The sequence below is a fragment of the Lynx rufus genome, unplaced genomic scaffold (assembly GCF_022079265.1).
Source record: "Lynx rufus isolate CCGP_SWC_20201006 ecotype Redwood Valley unplaced genomic scaffold, mLynRuf1.p SCAF_20, whole genome shotgun sequence".
NCBI classification, from domain to species: Eukaryota; Metazoa; Chordata; class Mammalia; order Carnivora; family Felidae; genus Lynx; species Lynx rufus.
In genome coordinates, this window is record NW_025814835.1 from 18,575,282 (window position 1) to 18,599,469 (window position 24,188).

The 24,188-nt window shown below is 43.6% G+C and overlaps 1 protein-coding gene across 1 annotated transcript; it reads right to left on the reverse strand.

The window, feature by feature from the left end:
* Positions 1–599: 599 nt before the first annotated feature.
* ST8SIA3 (ST8 alpha-N-acetyl-neuraminide alpha-2,8-sialyltransferase 3) lies at positions 600–19,042 on the reverse strand. The gene is given in 10 exon segments (XM_047086215.1): positions 600–882; positions 3,478–4,035; positions 6,479–6,601; positions 8,003–8,297; positions 8,300–8,338; positions 8,341–8,509; positions 12,367–12,542; positions 15,348–15,480; positions 17,668–17,826; positions 18,959–19,042. Coding segments are annotated over 10 exon segments (2,019 nt in total).
* Positions 19,043–24,188: the final 5,146 nt, after the last annotated feature.

Genomic DNA, 24,188 nt, shown 5'->3' on the forward strand with positions numbered 1-24,188 from the left:
TGAACACATCAAGCAAGTACAGATGCAACACATACAAGCAAAGCTAATTTAATATGATTCCTAGCAAATTATTAAACTCCACAGTGGTGGGGCGAGGGATTGTAGGGAAGAGATTGAGAACAACAGCGAGAAATAGAGAGAGTGAGAGATGAGATACGCAAATGGTTTTTTTGTTTCCATTTTGAAGAGTCTGATCCCACCCAGGCAAAACTGAAATCCTGCCCAAATTGGCCAGAGGCCTGTGACAATGAGGACTGTATCTCAAAGCTGCAGCAATGACAGCTCCCGTCCTCATAAAAAAATGGGAGGCAGTTTATTATCAAAATACAAACACTAAAATACTTCCGACCATTTCGTTAGCAGCATGGTTCCCAATGTGACATTCCCTTTATCAATCAAGTTTACATCATGTGGCTTCAATTCGTTTGTCTTGCCAAGACTCTTAAGAGAGCAGGTGCAAAAAGAGGGAGAGAAGAGATCTTTCCTTTTAAGCGGCAGACAGTCTTTATAAGGAATTCTCTAGGGTTCTATTCTGAAGACTATTCCGTTTGATTTGGGGCACTTTTCAAATGGCCATTTGGCACTTTCTGTTCAGAGTCTTAGGCACAGTGTGACAGAGTCAGCTTGGTGAGCCCTTCCCCATGCATTCGGTACAGCAGCTGAAACTCGGCAGGCAGCTGGTGTGACTCCTGCCACTTGGTGGTAAATTTGGTCCCTTTTTTGTCATAATAATGGTATGGAAGATCTTCCCTTGTGTTGGGGTCAAATCCAAAAGGCCAAAATCCATACAAGTGGATCTCTTCACACATCGCTGACGCAAGGGTGTACATGAGAATACCTGTGCTCAGCCGTTTGGGTGACAAATGTTTGTTTTTCCAGTACCTGTGGAACAGTAAGTACATGTGGATTCAGAAGCCAGTGTTGGTTTCAGGCAAATGGGTCAACATGACTGGGCCAGGAGGTGGATTGGTACATGGATTTGCCTTTTTTAAAGTAGCATTTGCTTTGAATCTATCTTTTAGAACACCTCTGGGCAGGACTGGCTACATAATTTGTGAGACCCAGTATGGGACGAAAATGCGGGCCCTTCTTCCAAAAATCACTGAGTTTCCAGAGGGCGATAGCAGGGCATTAAACCAAGTGCCAGCCCTCCTGAGCACAGCTCCTGTGTGACCGCACAGGTTATACATCGCGTGACACCAGCCCCGCCTCTTGGCTGTGCTAAGGAGTGGTGGCCCTGACTCAGTGGTGACACCGCAGAAGGCCAGCAGCAATGGGAATGACTATGCTCCTGTGTCACCTTCTTATCCAAATCTAGAGGTTGGTTAAATGCTTCTTCTTTGGTCTGGAGAGATTGTGGGGCCTTATTTTTCTGTAGCTTCTTGTAAAAAAAAAAAAAATCATATTCCCTGTTCCTTTGTTTTCTACCTAAGGGTTCCTAGGGGTTCCCTTCTTTAGCATGCCAGAACCCAAGAAAAGCATTTAAACACTTTCTGAATTTAAAAAAAAGCTAAATTATGGCTGTTTTTCCTTCCATATTGAAATAGTAGTTTGAAGCCTTCCTACCTATACTACCAACTATTCGAGACTGCTAGGGAGTGTGTTTGTGTGTGTGTGTGTGTGTGTGTGTGTGTGTGTGTGTGTGTGTATCATTTGCTGTGTAGGCAAAGTTAAACTGTTTATGAATCAGGTTTCCTCGGACTGTATTTCCCTTGAGTTTTCATTGAACCAATGTATTTGGTTCAAGCCTGAGTGGCTGTGAAGCATTATGGCTAACTCCGTGGCCTTTCTGAAAAGCTAGGGGCAGGGTAGGCCACACAGGCCAATTTCCTGAAGCTTCTAAGCACGTATACTTCCTTCTTTACTACTTGAAAGCTTCACAGACCTTTCCCCATTCCAGTTGAAATGTAACAGTTTAGTCTTGGTTTTCTTACTAAGGAGTTAGAATGACTTCTGACAATTCCTTTGGTATGGCTGAACTTAAGTAAAGTAAGGCAGGAGCAAAATGATGAGGTCAAAAGGCCACAGGAGGACAGGTTGGTGGGAGGCATGGCTTCTAATTCTGATTTTCCCCATTTGGGGCAGTGACATTGGGCGGTAAATAATTCCTTTTCTTTGTACCTCAGTTGACTCATCTTTAAACAAGAGTTGGGCTACCTAACCTCTCAAAAAGATGACCATACATCTTGGGAAGCTGGGATAGTCTCAATTTTTGTTTGTTATCCTGTTGTTATTAATAGTACCCTCTTTCTCTTAAAGACAGAGCTCCAGTTTGGACTATATATTATGGTGTCACCCTACCTGTTAGATACATACTACTTTATTAGATGATGATTCCTCCTTCTATCAGAGGTAACCTAAACAGACATTAAGTTTGGTAGACTTCAGAGGACTACAGGATGGGAATAATATACTATGGGATAAACGTCTTTACAATTCTCTGGTTACCTGTCCTCCCAGAACCCACTTTAACTTGTAGGACTATCCGGACAGTATGTTAGGACATGGAGGCTACTTGCTCAGGGGAAATTAGAGTTAAGGCAGTTTCCTCAGATGATTTAAAAAAAATCCTACAACTAATTTTGCTTTATAAAATGCCCTGGACTAGTGGCTCCTAATTTTGACTGCATATTAGAATCATCTAGGAGTTATTAAGAAAAACAGGTACCGGGCCCTTCCCCTCCCCCTGCCAGATAAATTACATTAGAATCCCTTGAAGTAGAGCCCAGGCAACAGTAGTTTTAAAAGTTCTCCAGGTGATTCTAATGTACAGCCAGCATTAAGACTCAACAGACTAGACAAAAATATTGCATTTCTGATCAATCTCTCTATCAAATTATGAGGGATAACAGCAAGCTTATAAAATAACTTTCACATGTTTTGGCACTGAAATCCCAAATTTTAAAGGCCAATTATGCAATTTATGCTTTCCTTAAGTGGTTTTCTAATCTTGGACATTGACAAAACACCCACATATAAAATCAAAAGGAACATTTTAAGTCAATTGCATCTTGACTTGGTTTGTCTAATTCAGCCATTGGCATGATTGGGACATAGCTCTCCATTAAAGACAATTCTTGATTTTTGATGATTTGCTTGGTTTGTCTGATTCAGCCATTGGCATGACTGGGACATAGCTCTCCATTAAAGACAATTCTTGATTTTTGATGATTTCCATGACTGCCTGTTAGGCTTACCACCAAGGGAGGGGACAGGGATTAGAGAGGGCAGACTGACGAAACACCAGTCCCCCCTCCCCCATATAGCACTTTGTTACCAGCTGGAAGTAGGAGAGTAGGAGATTGAACTTCTTACTGAGAATGATTCATTCTTCCATTACAAAAACATAAGAGTTTGCCTCAAAGTTCTAAGCTAACCACAACAAGTAACTAATCAGATACCTCCCACCCCCAAGAGATTACAATATTGATTTGCCATCTGGTGGGGTAAGACTTAAAGGCAATAAAATATACACACCTGTTGACATGTTGCATTATATTTCCAGGCCAAGCCAACTGGACCTTTAACTGACCTCTGTGTTCAACAAAAAAGTCAACTAATGTCCTGGTAACAGTTGCTGAAGTGTGGAAGAAAAATGCAGGGATCCAAAGAATGGCCCCATCGAGCTTTTTTAAACTCAGGAAAAAGTTGTTACGGTCCTGAATGGTCAAAAGATTGTTGTAATATTTTTCCAGAATGCTGGGGTTGAAGGTGGTAAGGTTGGTTTTCCTTCCAACATCTCTTTGGAAAGCCTCCGTAGGGGCAAAATTGCAACGGAAAACAAAATCTGACTTATCTATTTCTTGTCCACACCGGCTCCCTGTCAGGATCCCACTATTTCCAACCACAGCACAAATGTTAAAATGCTTATTCACAATGGGTGACACATCTGGAAGCAGTGATCGGAAGTTATTGCTAATAGAGAAAACATATTTATGGCTGGAATAATCATAGTGCATCAGTTGTCCGATCCGAACACTATTCTTGGTCAAAGAAAAATTTTTTATTACATCGACATGCTGAAGAATTTCTTGCCTAAAATGAAAAGAAATTCATTAAATGCATCCCATTCAAAAGAATTGATTTTCCATCTTATGTCTTACGCTGCCATTTCATTCAGACAAGAATCGTAGGCCCATTGTATCTAAGAAAGATTATACATTCATAATAATTGCGGTCATTGCGGGAAAGACTGGTTCAGAATCTACAGAGGTGTTAATTTCCCAATCAAGTTCTGGATGTAATCCTTCAAGGCTTATAAATGTTGTCACTTACAGTTTTAGCTGGCATTCTTTGGTTTTCTGCTCTATGTGAGAAGTGTATTTGATCAAGGAGGAGGCATGATCATAGGAGGTCAAACTATGTCAGAAAATACAGGGAGACAATTTACACAGGCTCCAAAGAGCTCACATTAATTCACAAACATTGGTGACTTAGAGTTTGTAACCAGGTACTGTTTGTTTGCTATTGGACTGCAGCGTTCAAGGAATATCAAATATCACTGGTATCCAAATAAGAGCCAAATAGATACGAGTCAGTATAATACTATCTATTATTGAAATATGGAAATGGTAACAATAGTGAATGTAGTTGCGTATTTAATAGAAATGAGATGATAATCTCATTAAGGTCCTTTGAATAATGAAACAGGAATATTTTTATACTTGATTATATAGAAACACAATTTAGTTGGAGGAACTTAATCCTTAGAAAAACAGGCTGTCGTGAATCCTGAAAATGTGTGTACATTCTAAGAATTCAGAGGATAAACAAGGCAAGGGTGATACTTAGCATTAATTTCAGGTTGCTCTCATGTTGAGCTTTAAGTAAAATGAAGTATTTCCTCTTAGAGTTTCAGCTATTTAAAATATTTATGAGAGACCAGTAACATGTTACTTTGCTACTAGATTCTCTGATTCTAAGAAATCACATTGTAAATTTCCTATGTCTTTTGCCTAAAAAAATAGGATTGAAACTAAATGCTTTGCATATCATCACTTTAACTGGAATTTTATTTAAAAAAAAAACACTTCATTTGTCAAAATATAAAGCAACATAAACTGAACGCTTTAATCTAAAATTTCCAGAGTTACCCATACTGTTCTTTACAAGCTAGTCTTTACCTGTTGTAAAGGTAAAGTAAATTTAAAATGATACTGGGAAAATTAATTAAAGTTTACCTAATAGGTGGATTGAAAGGAGGGAAGTTTTGAGAAGGAAATATTGTTCTGACTGGTCATTTGGGTCACATGGCCCAGTGTGGGAAGATAATTTTTACTATGTTAGAAATATGTCTTGGGAAAGGAATAATGTGTTCTACCATGAAAGTTTTCTGGTTTGTCTATAAAATTAATATTGGACTAAAAACCCAATAGTTTTTTTAAGGTACTTCTATGGTTTAGAATTTATCAATTATTGCCATTGAACTAATTTCTAATTGAACAGTGTTTTAAAATTTTTATTCATAATCACATGACTATATCAGCTTTTCATGACACCATAGATATCTACTGAATTGGTTTTAATTCTGTCACTCAAAATAAAAAAGGGTGCAGTAACTAGAAATGCTATGACAAAACACAGCTCCCTAAATGAGTGGTAAAATGATCATTTGTAAAATAAATATTCACACCCCTAATGAATACACTAGATGGCTCACATTCCATTTAGTAGCATAATAATCCCACCAAAAAGGAAGGAGTAATGACTTATCAGGGGTTGCTAAGAGTAGACCAGAATCACTCAGGATAATAAATTTGAATAAATCTCATCCTTCTTCCCCACCACACACACACACACACACACACACACACACACACACACTCCCTCATGTATAAACCAGGCTGTTACAAGACAACAACCTGTAAAAATGATGTTGGGTAGCTTTTACAATGTATTAAGGGCTGTAAAGGTTTAATGAAAACAAATAGGCAAAACCAGAACAAAACCGTACTTAAATACCTGCATATATTTGGGCCAAGATTTTGACTAGTAATTGATAAGGGCAGATTATAGTATTTTCTGTGTGTTTCAGTGTGAGACAATTCTATTTTATTTCATTTTTAAACATTTTTCTCAGTGGGAGAATGAAAATGCATTATTAGATGGTCTTTATGCAATTGTTTTTGTTTTTTTTGTTTTTGTTTTTTTTTAGTAGATGGCTTTGGCAGTGTTACCCATGCATGTTAACTATAAATCATTGTGCTCAATTAAGCCCAAGTTAGGGAGCATATTGGAAATATCTTTTTCCTTCCCATTCAAATTGGTCTTCTTGATGTTTTCTTTTTTTATGAGAGGGCACTACATACATAAAAAAGAGTTACCAATCAGCCTTTGTGCAGTCAGGCCTAGAAGACAATGCAAATAACACCTCCGGTGGGGGATAGATTTTTGTTGTTTTGGAGTATTTTGTTTTGTTTTGTTTTGTTTGAACTCCAGAATTCAAAAACACCTTTCGGATCTTTTCCCCCTATCCTACCTTTGATGTAAAAACGCTGTCCGATTAAATGTCCACTTAGAAGGTTTCTCTTGGAGTTCGTGGGTCAGAGAATTCGTAATGGGCACAAATGACGGATCTAGAAACTTCAGCGCAAATTGTGACCTGGAGAGGAGCATGAGTACACAGACAAACGTGCTGGCCTCAGCTGGGGGAAGCCAACGTAGCCATTAAAGTCCAGGCGGCTGGGGGCGGCGCGCGCGTCTGGGGTGAGGGGTGCACCTGGCACACGCACTGGCTCCATCCCGCCCCAGAGCCCCTCTCATTTGGCCCACTCCCTGCTCCCACACACACCCGGGGGGAAGAAGGGAAAGTAGGGAAATCCGCCTCCATTGTCCATCCCTCCGGGTGCGGGAGAGACCATAAAATGGCCGTCTCGCGGAGAGCAGGGCGGGAGCCAGGCGCACTGCTGGAGCCAGATGCGCCGTGAGGACCAAGGAGTCAGCACCGCGGACAGCGGCCGCGCCTCCGCTATTCCGACCCGCGACGCCCCGGCTGTCCGGGTGAATTGATTTTTGGAGAAAGGGCAGAGGAAACCGGAGTCCCAGGGGAAGACTGGGGGTGGCTCCTGCCTTAACCTCTTACTTCCCGAGCCGAGTCTGATTTCACTCCCTGTCCCCTAACTGGGGACCCCGGAGGCCGCAGGGCAGCTCCACTCTTCTGCCCAGGTGGGGCTTCTCTAGGTTCCGCACCTCTGGCCCGCTTGGACCACAGCTTGCAGTTTGTATTTGCCACCTGGCCCTCGGGAGGTCCTCCTGGAAGAGCCCCTGAGGGTCACAGGTAGAGGCAGGGGTTCCCGAGGAGCTGCGCCAAGCTGCGCCTGGCCCCTTCCCTGTCCAGCCCTCTCGCCCGGCGGCGACTTGGACCAGGGGCGAGGGTAGGCGGCCCTTAGGAGGCTCGCTTCCCGCAGAGGGCGGAGGAATTGCAGAAATCCCGGAAAGGGGGCGGGGGGCGGTGGTGGCAGCAGTAGGGAAAGGATCGAGGTAAAATACCCCAGGGGCTTCAGAACAGACCCGCGCATCATTTGATGGGGTGGGGCGTGACGGAGAGGAGTGAGCACAGCGCTCGGGGAGTCCGGCGCCTGCGCCATTAAATCGCCCTGGACCGCCCGGAGCCCGGCCGCGGAGTCTGCGGACGCCGCACCGGGAAGGCGCTCACCTCACGCACATCCATCTCCCGGTTCACCGCCCCCTCCCACACACACTCATTGCCTCTCCCTCCATCATCATTCTCCTTAAACCCTCCCCCCATTTTTGAAATGGGGGAAGGGATGCAGAGGAAGAATACGAGAAATGCAATCACATTGATTAGGACAACGGCTTTTAGGGGCTTCGGGTTCAAATAAATAAAGGAAGGGGGAAGGGAGAATCAGAAAGAGGAGTGGAAGGACCACGCAGTCATCTTGCCCAAAGTGTCTCGGAGAAGCCAAAACACCCCCCTGTCATCCCCCCCCCCCAATAAACCAGATACCCGAGGGCGCTCAAATAGAGAGAGGCCCGCACTCACCGGAATCCCGCGTGGAACATGTACATTCGGGGCGCCCCCGGGTTGGCGTACTTGGGAGTGGTGAAGATGTTCTCCTTTTTCAGGGACACGTAGCTGATGAGCGATAAAATCAGCAGGGCGACGCTGAGCATGACCAGTCCCAGCACACTGGCGACCCGGGCCATTTTGCAATTTCTCATCCCGGGCTGGGCTGGGATCAAGGGAAGCAGGGAAATCGGTCCATTGAGCGGCCAGCAGCTCGCTGGCGTGTCAGTGTGTGAGTGTGTGTGTGTTCGCCCGCGCGTGTCAGCGTGTGTGGCGGGGGAGGGGGACCGGGCAGGGGAGCCGCGGAGGCCCGGGAGGTGGGGAAGGGCAGGAGCCCCAGAGAGAAGCCGACCCCCAAGGCAGGGCCGAGCGGGGCCAGGAGGCTGGGCAGGAAGATGGAGGGCCTGCGCGGCGGCGTGGCGATGGAACGCGCCGCGCTGTGCGTCCCCGGCCGCCGGCTGAGGCTCCCCCGCGCGTTTCCAGCTAGGCTGCCATCTCCTCCGCCGCCTGTAAGATAAATGTGATTGGAATAACGTTACAGTTCGATCTAAGCACAGGATTTAATTAATGAACTCTAATCTCCCAAATAAGCGGGGGGAGGGGCCGGAGAGGGGAGGGGGAAAGAGGGGTGGCAGAGGGAGGGGAATTGAGGCTGGAAGGCTGCCGCCCACGTCAGTGGGCTTCCCGGCTGAGGGTTCGCGCGGGGAGGTGGCTGGGGCGACACAGAAGCCCAAACTTGGTTAAACGGACCGTTCATTACTTTATACATATGATGCAGGATAGGGTGATAACCAACTGGATTTGCTGCCTTGGAGGTTACACACCAACTGCGTGCTTCTCCTAGATGCAGGGAGAGTAGTTTTAGGAAGATAGACATTTAAAAGCTTCTCTCCTCACCACTGAGGCACCACCCTGAGCCCCACGGGGTAGCATGCGTCCTAGCACCCCAGCGCCCCCGCAAAGAAGCCCTGAGAGCAGCTGGCCCAGTTTGGCTTGTGAGCGCTTAAAACCTCCCTAGAAATTTCCAGAACCTCTCCCCTATCCGCTTCCTTTGCCCACCGCATACATTGCTTCTCTCTGAAAGGTGGGCAGTGCCCAGCACAGCGGTGAGGTGAGCTGTGGGTTGGGGGGGGGGGGCTGGTTTCTCCCTCCCTGTCCGTGTCTCAGCACGTGGCAGGTGGTAAGCTAGGCTGTGTTCCTGAGTTGACCAGGAGCAATTCCCCCTGATTTAACTCTTCATTGCCCACTTTCCTGATCCATCCCTGGGGCCAGGTCTTGGGGATGGGCCACCTAACTTAGTCCTGCTTGGTCCAGAAGCATTTACAAACTACTTTATAAATACATAGAACTCACCTTTGAAGGAGTCCAAGAACCAGGTAAGAGTGGCTGCCTCTGAGGGTGGAAGGAAAGCTCACTGCCTAACGTTTTATATTGCGTGACCTTCCATTTATTTTAGAATATTCATATGTTGCCCGTTATAACATTCATTGGAAATAAAAATTAATCCATTTTCAGTGAGGCTGCCGGACGCTCAGAGGCAACCCACCAATTTCTTTAGCTCTGTTCTTTGCAATCAACTTGTGGCTTCTTCCACCCTAGTCTCACCCTTGGACTGGTCCTCCCAGCTTATTGGACTGGCCAATGAGCACTAATGAAAGAAGCTGGAGGTGAGAAATTGTCCTCCGAGAACCTTTTCCAATAAAGCAAATTGACACTTTCCGAAGTTTTTACGATTTCTTTCTCTCCTGAACTTCTTGCCTTATGGACTTTGGTGGGCCTGATGATACATCTGTCTGTGGACCTCACATTCCTTAAAGGGGTGAACCCCTGGACTGTTAACTCCTGCAGAGCCAGGGGCCATGTCTTCTTCCCCGCTGTTTGCACAAACTGTCTGGCAATTGTCCCATGTAGAGGGTATGCTTAATAAATGTTTGAGAACTGAGTGAGGTCCCTTGGAAAGACATCTCTGTCTGGTTGTGGACAGAGGCACGCAGAATGCAAGTGTCTGTTTCCAGTGAATGACAAGGGGAGTTGTTCAGTTTGTACCCACTGAAGACATTTTATACCAAAATCTAAAAATGTGGGCCAAGAAGACACAAATAATCTTCTTTTTCTCATGGGGCTTACATTATTTAAAAAATGTTAGAAAGGCCTGCACATCTATATGATGAATACTGGAATGATATTTTTTGAATAATTACTATGGTTTCTTTTAAAGAGAAGACCATATGAATCTAGCGTAAAATGCCAAAAGGAGTAAGATTGTGTCTTAGAGAGCTATCTAAGAATTATACATGTTGGAAAAACTCTTCTTGAACACGGAGTCAGGGGAACATGCTACGAGCTCAGAGTAATGGTTACACTTTCAGGCTCTGAAGCCAGCAGACCTGACTTCAAAAGTTTACTCTGGCACCCACAGCTATGTGACCTTGGGTAAGTTATCAGCCTCTCTGTGTCCCAGGCTCCTTACCTGCAGAACCAGGAATTGGGGGAAGATTACACAAGACATGTAAAGGCCTTGGCAGAGCTCTGGGTCTTTATTAAGCTGTCAATAAATATGAGCTGAACAGCTTGCACAAGTTTTCAGTGTCTTTCTCTGGCCCCATAAATGACCCACGACAGAGTGCATGGGAAGGGATGTACTTGGTGAGGCATTTTCCTACAGAAAATGGCAAGGACCAAGAAGCTCTTTGGTTTTCTTTATAAAGGAACATAACAGGCTTTCCTGGGACATATGATACAGACTCATTCCACCTGGATTTAAAAATTGATATATTGCTTATGTTTAGCATACCTTTGTGAACTTTCTGAAGGAAGTCCTAGGAGGATGATCCCCAGATTGCATATGGGTCACTGAAAGTCATATGATGTAAAGGAGCCAACTTAGCCAGAAAAGAAACCAGCAGGCGGGAATCCTGTGCCAGGCCTAGAGGTGGAAATGACAATTACCAGCGGGAAAATTTCTGGGGATGGTACTTCACAGAGTGACTACAGTACTAGATACGGGATTTTTTTCAAGCCTGGGATGATAGCTACTTAAATTAAAAAAATAATGAGGACATTTTTGTAGACTATCACCTAACAAATTTCATTAGAAATGAGATCTTTTTTCAACGTTGTTTTTTTTTTATTTTTTTTTCAACGTTTTTTATTTATTTTTGGGACAGAGAGAGACAGAGCATGAACGGGGGAGGGGCAGAGAGAGAGGGAGACACAGCATCGGAAACAGGCTCCAGGCTCCAAGCCATCAGCCCAGAGCCCGACGCGGGGCTCGAACTCACGGAGCGCGAGATCGTGACCTGGCTGAAGTCGGACGCTTAACCGACTGCGCCACCCAGGCGCCCCTAGAAATGAGATCTATCTGGAAGAACAGGAGGGTGAAAACAAGAAATACAGAAATGAAAGACCTCTCTGACTTCTGTTTCCTAGGGGAGCTGTTATTTTGGACACAAGTATTTCCCTCTCCTACCTCCGTGAGTGCGCACCTTTTGCAAACATGTCTCTGGGGCCCTGTCTAGGTCCTCACCAACTCATACCTACCAAGAGTAACTTCCAGGCATTTTGGATGGGAAACCTGGGAAGGATGATGTCTTTTGTAAGAAAGAGCTTCATTCATTTCTTTATTTCTGTTTTCTTTCATCAATTCATGAAATAAAATGTGTTGGTTATCAGACACCTGGCCGGACAGATAAAGGGTTATAAAATCGTCCTTGACCTCCTAATGCTTATGGTCTTGTGGGAGAGAGATCAGCCAGCGTAATGGCAGTATCGTGTGAGTGGGCACTCGGGTGGCTCCATGGAGTAGGTGTCCTGTCAGTACTATGGAGAGCTTGACAACAGAGGGCTGATGGGAGAGGCAGAGAATAAACTGTGACAGGTTGTCAGGGTTCTTCGTGGAGGGCAACATCTGAGCTGGGCTTTAAAGTATGAGTATGATTCATTAGGTAAAGAGGTTAAAAAAGGACATTCCAAGTAGAGGGGTGAGGAGTAGGTAGGGAAGATTAATTATGGTGGGCTTGACTAACAACAAGAGATGTGAGGTGACTGCCACAAAAGAAGAGCCCAGAAAGGGAGTGAGGGCCAGACTGGATGACGTGCTAAGGAGTTGGCTGTGTCCTTGGCAGCTCCACTCACAACTGCCCAGCGTTTAAGAGAGGAATGGCTCAATCTAATTTGCACTGACTAGTGCAGGAGCAGCTGGAGGCAGGCCCATGGGGAGATGGGAACAGCAGCTGCTCATGTGGACATCAGCTGATATATTCTGTCCATGTGCCAGAAGCACCAGTGTGCCTTAATTTATCAATGAACCAATTGACCATTTTCTGTTATGAGACACTCACTCCTGAGTAAGGCACCAGGGAGTTGACTTTTGGAAGGGCAAGTGACCCCTCCTGGATGACATGGAGATCATAGTCCAGGGAGCTCGGGGACAGTCCACTGGGAAACTGCTCTTTGGCCACATGTGACCGGAGTTCTTTCTGCACATTATTGTTTGACTTCTTAGTTCCTAGTGGGTCTAACAGTGGCCACAGGGGAAAGATTTGGGGACTCTGGAGGTTTCTACCTCTTATTTTCCCTTAAAAGATAAATACTTTATGAGCTCAGGGGTGGGAAAGCCACTGTAGTCAAAGAAAGCTTCTCAAAAGCCCTCAGATGGGACTGAGACTAGAAAGATGCATGGGGATTTCCAGAGGCGGAGATGGCAGGAGAGGGCAGGGCAGGGCCAACCAGGCTGAACAAAGATGTGGAGGAAGAAGAGGGAAAGGCATGTTGGGGCCAGCGAATAGATAAGCCCACTTGGAGTAAAGTGAAAACAGCCAAGATGTAGAGAGCACTTCTTATGTACCAGGAGTCTTTTATACCTAATCTGTAATCCTCACCCAGATCTGGAGAGGAAGGTATAATTATTTTCACTGCATAGTTGAAGAAACTGATGGACATGATCTTGCTCAAGACAAATCCTCTTTGACTCTAAAGCCCACCCTACCCACTATTCCAAACTGCTTGGAAGTGGTTCCTGAGACAGAGTTGGAAATGTGTGCAGCCCTGGGAAATCTGAAAGCATCATTCTTTGAGAGTGAGAATCAGTTAATACTGATGAGGAGGGGGAGGAGAAGAAGGGGGAGGGAGATGATGTCATATAACATTCATTGCACACCTACTATGTTTTGGGTATTGCCCTAGGCATTTTAACAACTGATCTCATTTAATCTCTATTCCATCCCTATGAGGATGGAGAGAGAATGAAGAAACTGAGGCCCAGAGAGGTTAATAACTTGCTCAGGTCACACAACTAGTGTGTTCCAGAAGAAGATTGGACTCTATTGGTATTCCAGAGCTCAGGACCAGTGGCTACTCTGGGGCTGGAGGAAGGCTGGGTAAGGTTGGAGCCTGGGGACAGAGTGCCAGCCATCCTGTGGGGTTAGCCAGGAGACAGCATCTTACTTTCATTGTATCCTTTAGTGCCAGCACACCAATCAGCACAACTAATGCTCAGTTTGGAAAGAAGGCAGGGAACTTCTCTGCTGTACAGAATACCCGAAGTCCAGAGTAGGGAGAAGTTTGGTCTCTGGTACAGATTGCAGAGAAAGATGATATACCTCAACTAGGGTAGATGAGTTAAATTACCTATTGAAGAGACCATGTTTAATGAGGTTAAGTAGTTAGATCAAGCTAGACTGATATTAATATATGAACATAGTACAAAATATAAAGCACGCGAGGGATGCAGCGGGAACAGTAAAACTCCCTCCTCCCACCTTATCTCCTTAGAGACAGCCACTGTTGCCGTCCAGAGATGCTCTATGCATTCAAAAGCATGTGAGTATTAATTTTTAAACGTAAATGCTGAGACCAGTTTAAAATGATATTTATTTCATGGCTTTTGTCTGCATTTTACAAAAGACATTTTGCATAAAATTTTAACATTTCAGATGTTTGCAATGATTACCTTTTCTAGAAGCTGAGGAATTACTCATTTTGCGCCTACAGACGAATGCTTCTCTTAAAGCTCAGTGAAGCGGCTCTATGTGAAAGGAATATAAGAACTTCAAATAGCCCTTTCTTCATTGAATAAATAAAATATATTTGGAAAGCCGTCTTAAGACTTTTTGTGATCCAGTCCCTAGGAAATGGTTTGGAAGGAGCTATTATGTTCAATTGTGTTAATCTCCTGGGTCCTTGCATAGAATTTCCACCTTTTAAATGTTTTCAGCGATTACCTCTTCTAGAAGCTCAGGTATTACACTTGAGAAGCTACTTGAAAAATAATCTTACAGTTAACTTTTAAGCTATTCTTATGTCTATTGTGTGTTTTTATTGCACTCACTGTGGGCATAAGAAATCACCCACGGTTAGAGCCGCCGCAATAACATTGCTGGCATACCATTAGGGGAGGTGTTTTAAAAAGAAATCTAATTTTAGCCTTCATCTTGAGTTTTGGGGCAGTTTTTGTTCCTTATGCTTCTAAAACTGTAATTGTCAACAGCCTATCTTTGAGAGCAGGAGAAAAAAAACACTGTTTTGTTTGTACATTATTATAACAAAAGCTGGTAAAAATTTCCTTGTAATTATTAAAAATGCACGACTACTTGCTGATTTATTGATAGGTGCGGCTTCCACAGAGGAAATGGTAGGGATTGTTGATGGATGGATTTCTAAGTACCCTCCTCTCTCAGTTCTGGACCCCCTAGTCCCAATTATAAGCACACACCCCTAGCTGAGATTTCTTATTTTATGTTCATAGGAAATTCACAGAGATAAGAGGTTGCTGGACTTCTCGATATTGAAAAATCCAGTCCTCAGTAGGGGCAGTGGGGGAGGAGACTGAGCTACAACATGTTTTATATTACGGACATGTATGTTCTATATCGAGTCATGTTTATAGTAATGCTATGTGATAGCATTTTTATTTTTTTCCATAGTTATGGGAAAGAGCGACTCTGAGAGGTTAAATAACTCGGCCAAGTTCACAGCAGCTTTTTTTTTTAAATGGGATTTTAATATAGGACTGAATGACTGGATGGTTATGCCCCTTTTCACCAAACCTTGTTGCCTGCCATGCTAGAAGCTTAGGGTTTGTGCACTGGGACATGAAAAATCTTACTTTGAAGTGGATATTTCTCATTTAAAAAAGAGCCAAGGATGTGGTACCCATTTTGGCTTTTGTGCCCCTTTCTCCTCACGGTTAGCTTTTTACCAGAACGTTTGAATACAAGGGAAGTGACTTCTCAATGGATGAGACGATCAATAGAAACCTACAAAGAATCTCTTATCTCTTTGTTTCAAAATTCTATGTTGTTCTGTAGTTTTAGAGTTTTACTTGCAAAAGGGTTTAAGTTCTGTTGGGGGTGGTGTAACATGAAGGAACGTCTGGGTGTCTGTACTTTTGTTTTCAGGAAGGCAGTTTTGAAGTAAGACGATCTGCGGGTGAAGGAGGTTGGCGGAGAGTATCTCTGAGGAGTTGCAAGAGGATCAAGAATGTAATTAGCACCTTCTCCCTAATAGCATCTGGAGTAGAAGGAGCCAGAGCAGGCTTAGAGGCGAGAGCAGGTAACCGATCTTTCACAGGATATCTCTGATGTCTGCACCAGCTACCCGACACCTGGCTTAATTCCTAGGTAGGAGTTTGCCTATCTTTTTGTTCTTGCTCTGAGTTCAACTTGCTTAGTAGAAAAAAAAAAAGCCCTCAACATTATGTATGCTGTTTCCTTGACAAAGAATTATATTTCTTGCATTTTTACTGAAGGAAAATGTCAAGCGAAAGCGAGTAGAAAGCGTATTATAAAACTGCTCTTCACGTCTGTCATCTGTGATTAAAGAAAGTCCCCCTGTTGGGCGTTAGTCACCACAAAGAGGTATCACTGCTCCCCCGGGGGCAGGTGCTACCTCAAGGGCGGTCAGAGAGTGGAAGATGGAGAGTGTTGCTTCATTTCTTGGAGACCAGACATGACATCCCATAGAGATAGGCATATTCAGGACCTGAAGTAGACCCCAAGGTGGTCACTGAATTCTGCTGTTGGTTTTGGCTCGGCTCTTGGATAATCTTTCCCCATCTGCCAGGGGAATTAGGCTTTTCTGATCCCACAGCATTGCCTGCTAGCACAGATGTCTCTCCACCTCTCCTCTGCCTTCCCCATTCTCTTTAACAAGTAGGATTGACAACTAAATGGAAACCTTATAACATTAAACTTACTTTTTAATCTCTACAGCAGCATGCTTAACTCTTGAGTTTTATGTTGGCTGGCTGTGTGATTTAGCACTATTAGGTAGGATTTGCAAGACTGTGGAAACTGCATCTATTATAGGCCCTGTGCAAGGCTAGCTGTGCAAAAGTGAGAGTTGCAAACAGCCTCAGACCTTTAGATAGTGGCTGTGAGCACTTATCAAAGGATGCTTTCTTTGTGAGCTCAGTGGAAAGGGATGCTGGTTCCACGTAGGTCTTTATAGTTGATAATCACTATCTTTAGGGCCATCTTTGGGGAAAAAAACTGACAACCATATAAATCTTATATTTTTATAGAACTTCAATCTTTTTTCAAAGTACTCTCACATCTATTATCCCATCTTGACCTCCCAAGGAAACTGTGAGTTGGGCACAGCAAGTATTTCTATCCTGATTTCACAGATAAGACACAAGGAGGTTAAATCACACAGACAGGCAGGAGGAGACTGAAGCTAAACATCCATGTCTGATGTTAAGACTGCTAGTTCCTCTACCCTTTTTTTTTTCCCTCTGCAATCTAGCTTCTACTGCTGATATTGCTTTATTTAAAGCAATGTTTCTCACCTCTACCTGTTTATTTCAGTCACCTGAACAACGGAAAATTAATTCTGGGGCCCAGGTTCACCCCAAACCAATTAAATCAGGATTTTGCAGGTAGTTCCCAGGCATCTGTGTGTCTTAAAGCTCTTCAGGTGATTCTGATGCACAGTTAGGATCAAAAACCATTGTTAGAAGCTGACCAATGGCAATGCTCATGTCAAATTCAGTGGTTTTTTTCTTCACTACTAGCCTGGACCAATTGGACATTAATTTCTTCTTTAAACTCACTCCTTTCTGGTTTTAATGAAATGACACTCCCCTGGTTTCCTCTTCTTCTCTAGTGACACCCTTTTATTTTCTTATTTTCTTCTTCACCTTCTTTGTTTTGTCTTCCCAACTTACATGACTTTGACTTTGCTCTTTTCTCTGCATGGTTACACAGGGTTCAGAGGAATAGTGTGTGGGAGGGTTGTGCAAGGGGTCATTTATTTGCAAGGGCTTGGATGTTAGAACATAAGCCATGTAAGAGCAGAGCCTTTATTCCAATCACTGCTACCATTCTAGAACCCAGGACCATTCTAGAACCTAGGACAGACACATGCTCACTAGCTTGATGAATGGACCTACTTGACTGAATCTCAGATCTGGGTATGCAGTTCGGACTTGCGTTCAAGTCTTGCCCCTCTAATGCCATCTCTTGGATGTGCCACCATCTTCTTAAACCAAACCGGTTCAAAACTAAGCACATCTTCCTTCCTTCTACAAAATAGCTCTTTAAAATGCTTGCTACCCACATCACTGCTTCCAACAGCCTCATCCTTCCAGTCCTGGATCATCTTTCTCCTTTGGATCATCTTTCTCCTTGACCCAGACCTACATCATGGTCTCCCCATTTGGCTGACACTGCCTTGCCCATGGCCTCTGGTGGAGAAAGAGTGCTAGGCTGTGCCCGGGGCACTGACTGGACCAGGAGTGGGTCCAACCATCCATTGGCCAGTTGCTCATATGGTAACCAGGGAGGAAGGCTCTCAGTTCCCTTGGAATGTGGAGAGACAACATAGAGAACATTAATGGCAGATTCGGAGGAACTATCAGTCTGACTTTGTGATGCAACTTGCTTGGACACTGAATAGCTTTCTAAATTCAGTTCCAAGTTTTGTGAATCCTTTATAGAAATTCAATTTTTCTTTGGGTTGCTGACATGAGACTATTCTGACGACACCCACCCGCAAGCAATTATATCAATGTCAGTACTAGTATTTCTTCCTTTGAAAATAACATACTGTTCAATTTGCCTCAATTTTGCCTCTTTTTTTTTTTTTTGTATTTAGGACCATTTAACTAGGTCTTAACTACCACCTGCTTGAACCAGGTAATAACTTTCTAGCAGGTTTACTTGTTCCTTCTGCCTAGACTTCCTACCTCTAGTTAAACCATCTGGGTTTAAAACTTGTATTTGTCCCTTTGAAAAGCTTTTTTGCAAGATTAGAGAGGAAGAATAGTCCAGGGATTAAATAAAATAATGGGTCTGGGGTTGGCCTGCCTGGGAATTGAATCCAGGAATCAGTTAGCTAAATTGGTGATCTGGGAAAATCTACTTAATTTCGCCATGCCTCAGTTTCTTTATCTTAAAATAGGAAAGAGTAGTAACTATGTCAGAGGGCTATTCAAGGGATAAAAATTAGTTAATTATGCAATGCACTTAGCATAGGGCCAGGTATATAGTAATGTCAAGATATGTTAGCTTAATTATTGGCATCTCCTCTGAGAAAGCATCCCAGTTCCCTTTCCATTCCCTACTATCCCCCACTCTCCACAAAAGAATTAGAATTAGGCTCTCTCTGGTTTCATCAATTACATAGTTTCCTATTATTTTGAAATTTAGGGCGAAACCATCTTTTCACATACCAAATTTCACAATGATGATTACATTGAAATTTGGGTAACTTTGTACCTTCTACCTACTACCTCAGAACAGAGTGAGACTCCTGACTGGGTACCTATAACTGACTCTGTTGGCAAACTCTCCAACACTTATCTTTTGCTCTTGAGCAGAAACGGTAATTATGTTTTCTTGCCACATTCTGCTTTAAGGGGAGCATGGGCTCCTTCTGGTCAATGAGACATGAAGGGAAGTGTCTGGGAGGGTTTTTGAGGAAGATTATTACCTCAATTTTAAAATGATGCCTAAGGAAGAGTAGTTGCTCTCCTTCCCTGAATATTGTTGTGAGGTTTAGAATGGTGGCAGCCATCTTGGGACCATGAGGGGAGACGGCTAAGGACAAAGCTAATACTGTAGATGATAAGGTAGAAGGGCAGAAGGTACTGGGTCCTTGAGGATTTCACAAGGAATTGATCTAACTGATATTACAGCATCCCTTTACCATGACCGCTAGCTATGAAAGAAAATAAATCCTCCTTAATGTTTAAACCAGTTGAGTTTGGATTTAATTTGGCCAAAGGCATCCTAACTGACATAGTGCCCATACCACATTGTTTAAATTCTGATTATTAAAATAAAATCTGGCCCCTGGTCTAATGACTCTGGACCTCTTGAAGAGGGACTTTTTTCTGATAGCGCTAGATGAGGGCAATTTTTCGGTACCGAATGAGAGGAGATGAAGGAAAGGTGAGAGGAGAGAAAGAAGACAATGTGGAAGAGGGTATAAAAGAGTGAGGTGGCTTTGCATGGCTCCCTACCCCCTCTCAGTCTATGTGAAGGACAGTTTTCCAGCCTTATAAGGTCTCCAGGGATATAGTCCCCAACACCTTCCCTGCATGGGGACCCCGCTCTTCCTTTCTTTCCTGCAGCTCTTGTCAGTTACTTGCTAAAACAACATAAGGAGTCAGTTTGTTTATTTCTCTTTTACTATCGCTTAAGGAACTTCTCTCTGTTTCTAATATATTCCTCCCAAACATCTCTGAGTTCACCTGAATACTATGCCTTTGTTCACTAAATATTTAACAAGAACATACTGTGTGCCCAAGCAGTGTTGCCTGCTCTGGGGATCTAGACGTGAATGAGATAGAGAAGGTCCCACTCTCATGATACTGTGGAAGTGACAGATGATAAGTGAACAAAATTATTTCATGTGGTGCTGGCTGCTATGTATAAACTGTAAACGGAAGTGTGAGAGAGGATGTGACTTTTGAGCTGAGGCCTCGAAGAGAACAAGGAGCCAACCAGATGGTGCAGGAAGAGGGGACAGCAAGTCGGTGGCCCAAAAGTTGGACTTAACCTGGCATGTGTGAGGTACAGAAAGATTAGTGTGGGAGTATGGTGAGAGGGAGGCTGGCTCCAGATCCCACAGGCCCTTGGAGCATGTGGGGTTGGACTTTATCCCGGTTGCAGTGGGAAGTCCTTGGAAGGTCTTAAGCAGTGGAGCAGTAGGGTTAGATTTACAGTTTTGGAAACCACTCCTGATGCCATGTGAAGAATGGCTATTGGGATGAAGGGCAAGGGTTGAAGTAGGGAAGACAGCTAGGAGCCCACCACAGCGGTTCAGATAAGAAGAGAATGGTCGACAAGATGAATAGGATTTCTGTCCTCACAGAGCTCACTGACCTGTTAGGGATATAGATGAATAAACTGGAGATTCTGATAGAATACGTGCTACAATAGGAAATCTGACAACTTGCATCCTGTGGTTTCCCTATGATGCCTCCTGGTGCGGTGGGGACCTTGTTTGTAGGGGACCAGGGTGGGCAAGTGGCCCAGGGACTCAGCAACTGAAACACAGCTTTCTCCATCTCGTTAGGAGGGAAAGACTCATCAAGCATGTTTGTACACGCACATTTTGTGCTTTTGGATGTACATGTGCCTTGACTTTTTAAGTGAGATTTTTAGGTCCTTTGCAGTGAAGTGGTACTTTTTTTTTTTTTTCTTTTTATAACCTAAGTGAAACCTGGTGTGCATTAACTGCCCAATAAGTATGATTCAAGTGTTTGTCAATTATTTCTGCATTCAGTTAAGAGATGAAATTAGAGTCTGGAAACAAAAAAGAGTCTAGTACTTACTAGCAAAGAGAACTCAGGAAAGATCTTTGGAGGAAATAGTAGACACCACCAAAATGGGCATAACAAAAAGTTTAATAAGGGTGTAGGCAGGGCTTACAGGGGCCAGTAAGGGATGATGAAGCATCATGGGACTAATGACAGTGAGGAGCTCTTACTCCCCCCCCAGAAGGGCAAGAAAATAAGAACTTGGACAGGGTAAGTGATGAGGGGGACAGCCTATATGAGCTGTGGCCTTTAGAAGAGGGATGTAGCCAGCCTGTGGCAACTAGATGCATGACCTCACACTTCTTCCAGTCTCTGATCTCCACCTGGGGTCTATTTTATTTTATTTTATTTTATTTTATTTTAATTTTATTTTAGAGAGAACATGAGTGGGGGAGGGGGGCAGAGGGAGAGAGAGAGATGATCTTAAGCAGGCTCGATGCTCAGCACGGAACTTGACGCAGGACTTGATCCTCTGACCTTGGGATCATGACCTTGGCCAAAATCAAGAGTCTGATGTTCAACCGACTTAGCCACCCAGGTGTCCCTGCAGGTGGGGTCTTGGGTTAGCTGAACCTAACACTGGAAAGCAAGGAAGCTCATTGATGCAGCTCAGGTCTAGGTCCATGTCCCAGGACACGGAGCAGAGTGGAGTGGAGTGGAGTGTGACTCTGGAGGTGCAAACAGAAGACAGCTGATAAGAGTGTCTTGCTCCTTCCCATCTCTCTTCTTTCTGGAGCATGCACTTCAGAATGGCAGGGATTGTGTTTCATTGGAATCGGAGTAAAGCTATCTTCATCATCATCATCATCATCATCATCATCATCATCATCACCACTTCTATTTACACAAAAGGAACCTGAATAGTTCAAGGTAACATAGTTCATGTGGCAGAGCCAAGATTTCACCCCAAGCCTTAGGACTCCTGGCTCAGTACTTCCCACCTTTGTACCCAGTGTCTCCCCAGCCACCTGCTCCTGTCTGCACACGGATGAGTCATCTCCATCTTCGTCAGTTAACCCACTCTCATGCTGGCAGCTCACCGTAGAGGGTCACAGCACAGAACCCCCGGAGCCTGCAACCCCGTAGCTGTTTTTAATCTCTTACTTGTACCATGTGCTACACCACAGGTCCTGGTGAAATTCCAAAGCCGGGACTCTAATTACCAACAAGGGGCTACCTGATCTGAATGGTCTCTCCTCTCAGTGGGACACAGTGTTCTCTTGCTGTGCCTGCTGCCAGGGGGATGCCTTCCAGGGCTGACTCCTCTGCAGGCTTGCGCAGGGAGACGTCTGGCAGGGATGGCTCTGTTGATTTTGAGATAACGCAGCTGTTCTCCAAGGCTTCATCCCAAGAAGTATCCAATGGAGACGGCTTGGGGCTTCAGTCAACTTTGTACGTTAGGAGTAGTGGCAATTCTTGAAGATGGAGAGAATTTGGGAGGAGGGGCCTTATAATAAAAAATTAAGAACTAATATTTACCATGTGTTTATTATTATGCCAGGCACTATTCAAAGCGCTTTAGGTGTTCTTAAAGGCCACTTAAGAGTTCTTACAACTTTATGTTGGAGGTGCAGTCATTATCCTGACAGTTCCTCTGTATTTCCTGGGTCTTTTCATGCTTCTGCTCCACTCACATGGATACCTGTCACACCTCCTCCCCCAGCTTCACCAGCTGCATGTCCTTACTACCTGGTGACTCTGTGTCAACGTGATACCATCCACCCTCCCTCCTGTTACCATGGATGAAGTACTTGCGCACTAGACCCTGTCTGCCCTTGCCTCCCCAAGGGCATTCTTTTCTCCTGCATCATCGAATCGTTGCTGTCTGCTATTTCACTCCCAACTGCCTACCAACACACTTTAATCTCTCCCACCCCTGGAAAAAAAATCCTTCTCTTGACTCTACACACTCCTCCGGCTACCTCCCCAGGTTTCTGTTCCCTTTTATAGCAAAACCTCCTCAAAAGAGTTGTCTGTTCTTTTTTTTAAACTTTACCGGAGAATAATTGACAAATGTAATTGTATAATTTAAAGTGTAAAATGTGATGATTTGATGTACATATGCATTGTAGAATGATTACCAAGATCAAGATAATTTACACATCCATCACCGCACATAGTTAACGTAGTTAATACCCCCAATTATTTTTGGGGTGAGAAAGCTTCAGATCAACTCTCAGCAACTTTTAAGTGTACAATACAATGCAGTTAACAATATGGTATCGTATATTTGAAAAAGTTGCCTATTCTTCATGTCTCCAATTCTCCCCGGAACCCACTGTAACCAGGCTTTTGCTTATACCTTTCCAGAGAACCCAGTTTTTTCCTAGATTCTCCTCAGCTCCCTAAACCATCAACCATGAAGGGTCCCAGGACCCACAACTCAGACTACTATTTTTTAGCTATGCTCATTCCATAGATGAACTCAACTAGTCTCCTGGCTTTAAATATGCTGAAAATTTCTGAAATATTTTTAGTATTTCATGTATGTATGTATGTATGTATGTATGTATGTATTTATGAGGTATAGTTGGCATATAATATTATATTAGCTTCAGGTGTACAGCATAATTGATATTTATATACGTTGAGAAATGATTACTACAATAAGTCTAGTTACTATCTGTCACCATACATAATTACAGAATTCTTTTTTCCTGGTGATGAGAACTTTTAAGATTTACTCTCTTGGCACCTTTCAAATATGCACGATGCTGTGCATTACAGCCCCATGACTTATTGATCTCATAACTGGAAATCTGTGCCTACTGACCTCCTTCACCCCCTACACCTACCCCCAGACTCCCTCTCCTCCATTCTTTATCAGTTTTATTTTGTTTGTTTTGTTTATTCGATTCCACATATAAATGAAATCATGCACTATTTGTTGTTCTCTGACTTACTCCATTTAGCATGAAAGTTTGCAAATTTATATTTCCAGCTTGCATTTCCTCCAATAATCTTGGCTTATTTTTTTTCTCCATAACACTCATTACCTTATAACGTATATTTTGCTTATTTATTTGTTTGTTTTACCACAGACAAATGGTAAACTCTATGTGGTAAGGCATTTTTAAAAAACATTGTATTATGGAACATTTCAAATATACAATAAATCCCTTATATTCATCATGCAGTTATAATAATCATCAACTCCTGGGGAATCTTGTATCATTCATACCCCCCCCCACACACACCACTGGATTAATTTAAGGCAAATGATAGCCACCATACCATTTAACCTGCAAATGTTTCAATACGTGTCTCTAAAAGACAAGAACACTTAAAGTACAACCATAGCAATTGCTTAATGTCATCAAATATCCAGTCAGTGTTCCAATTTCTCCAGTAGTCTCACAAATGATTTTTTATTGTGATAAAATATATATCACATAA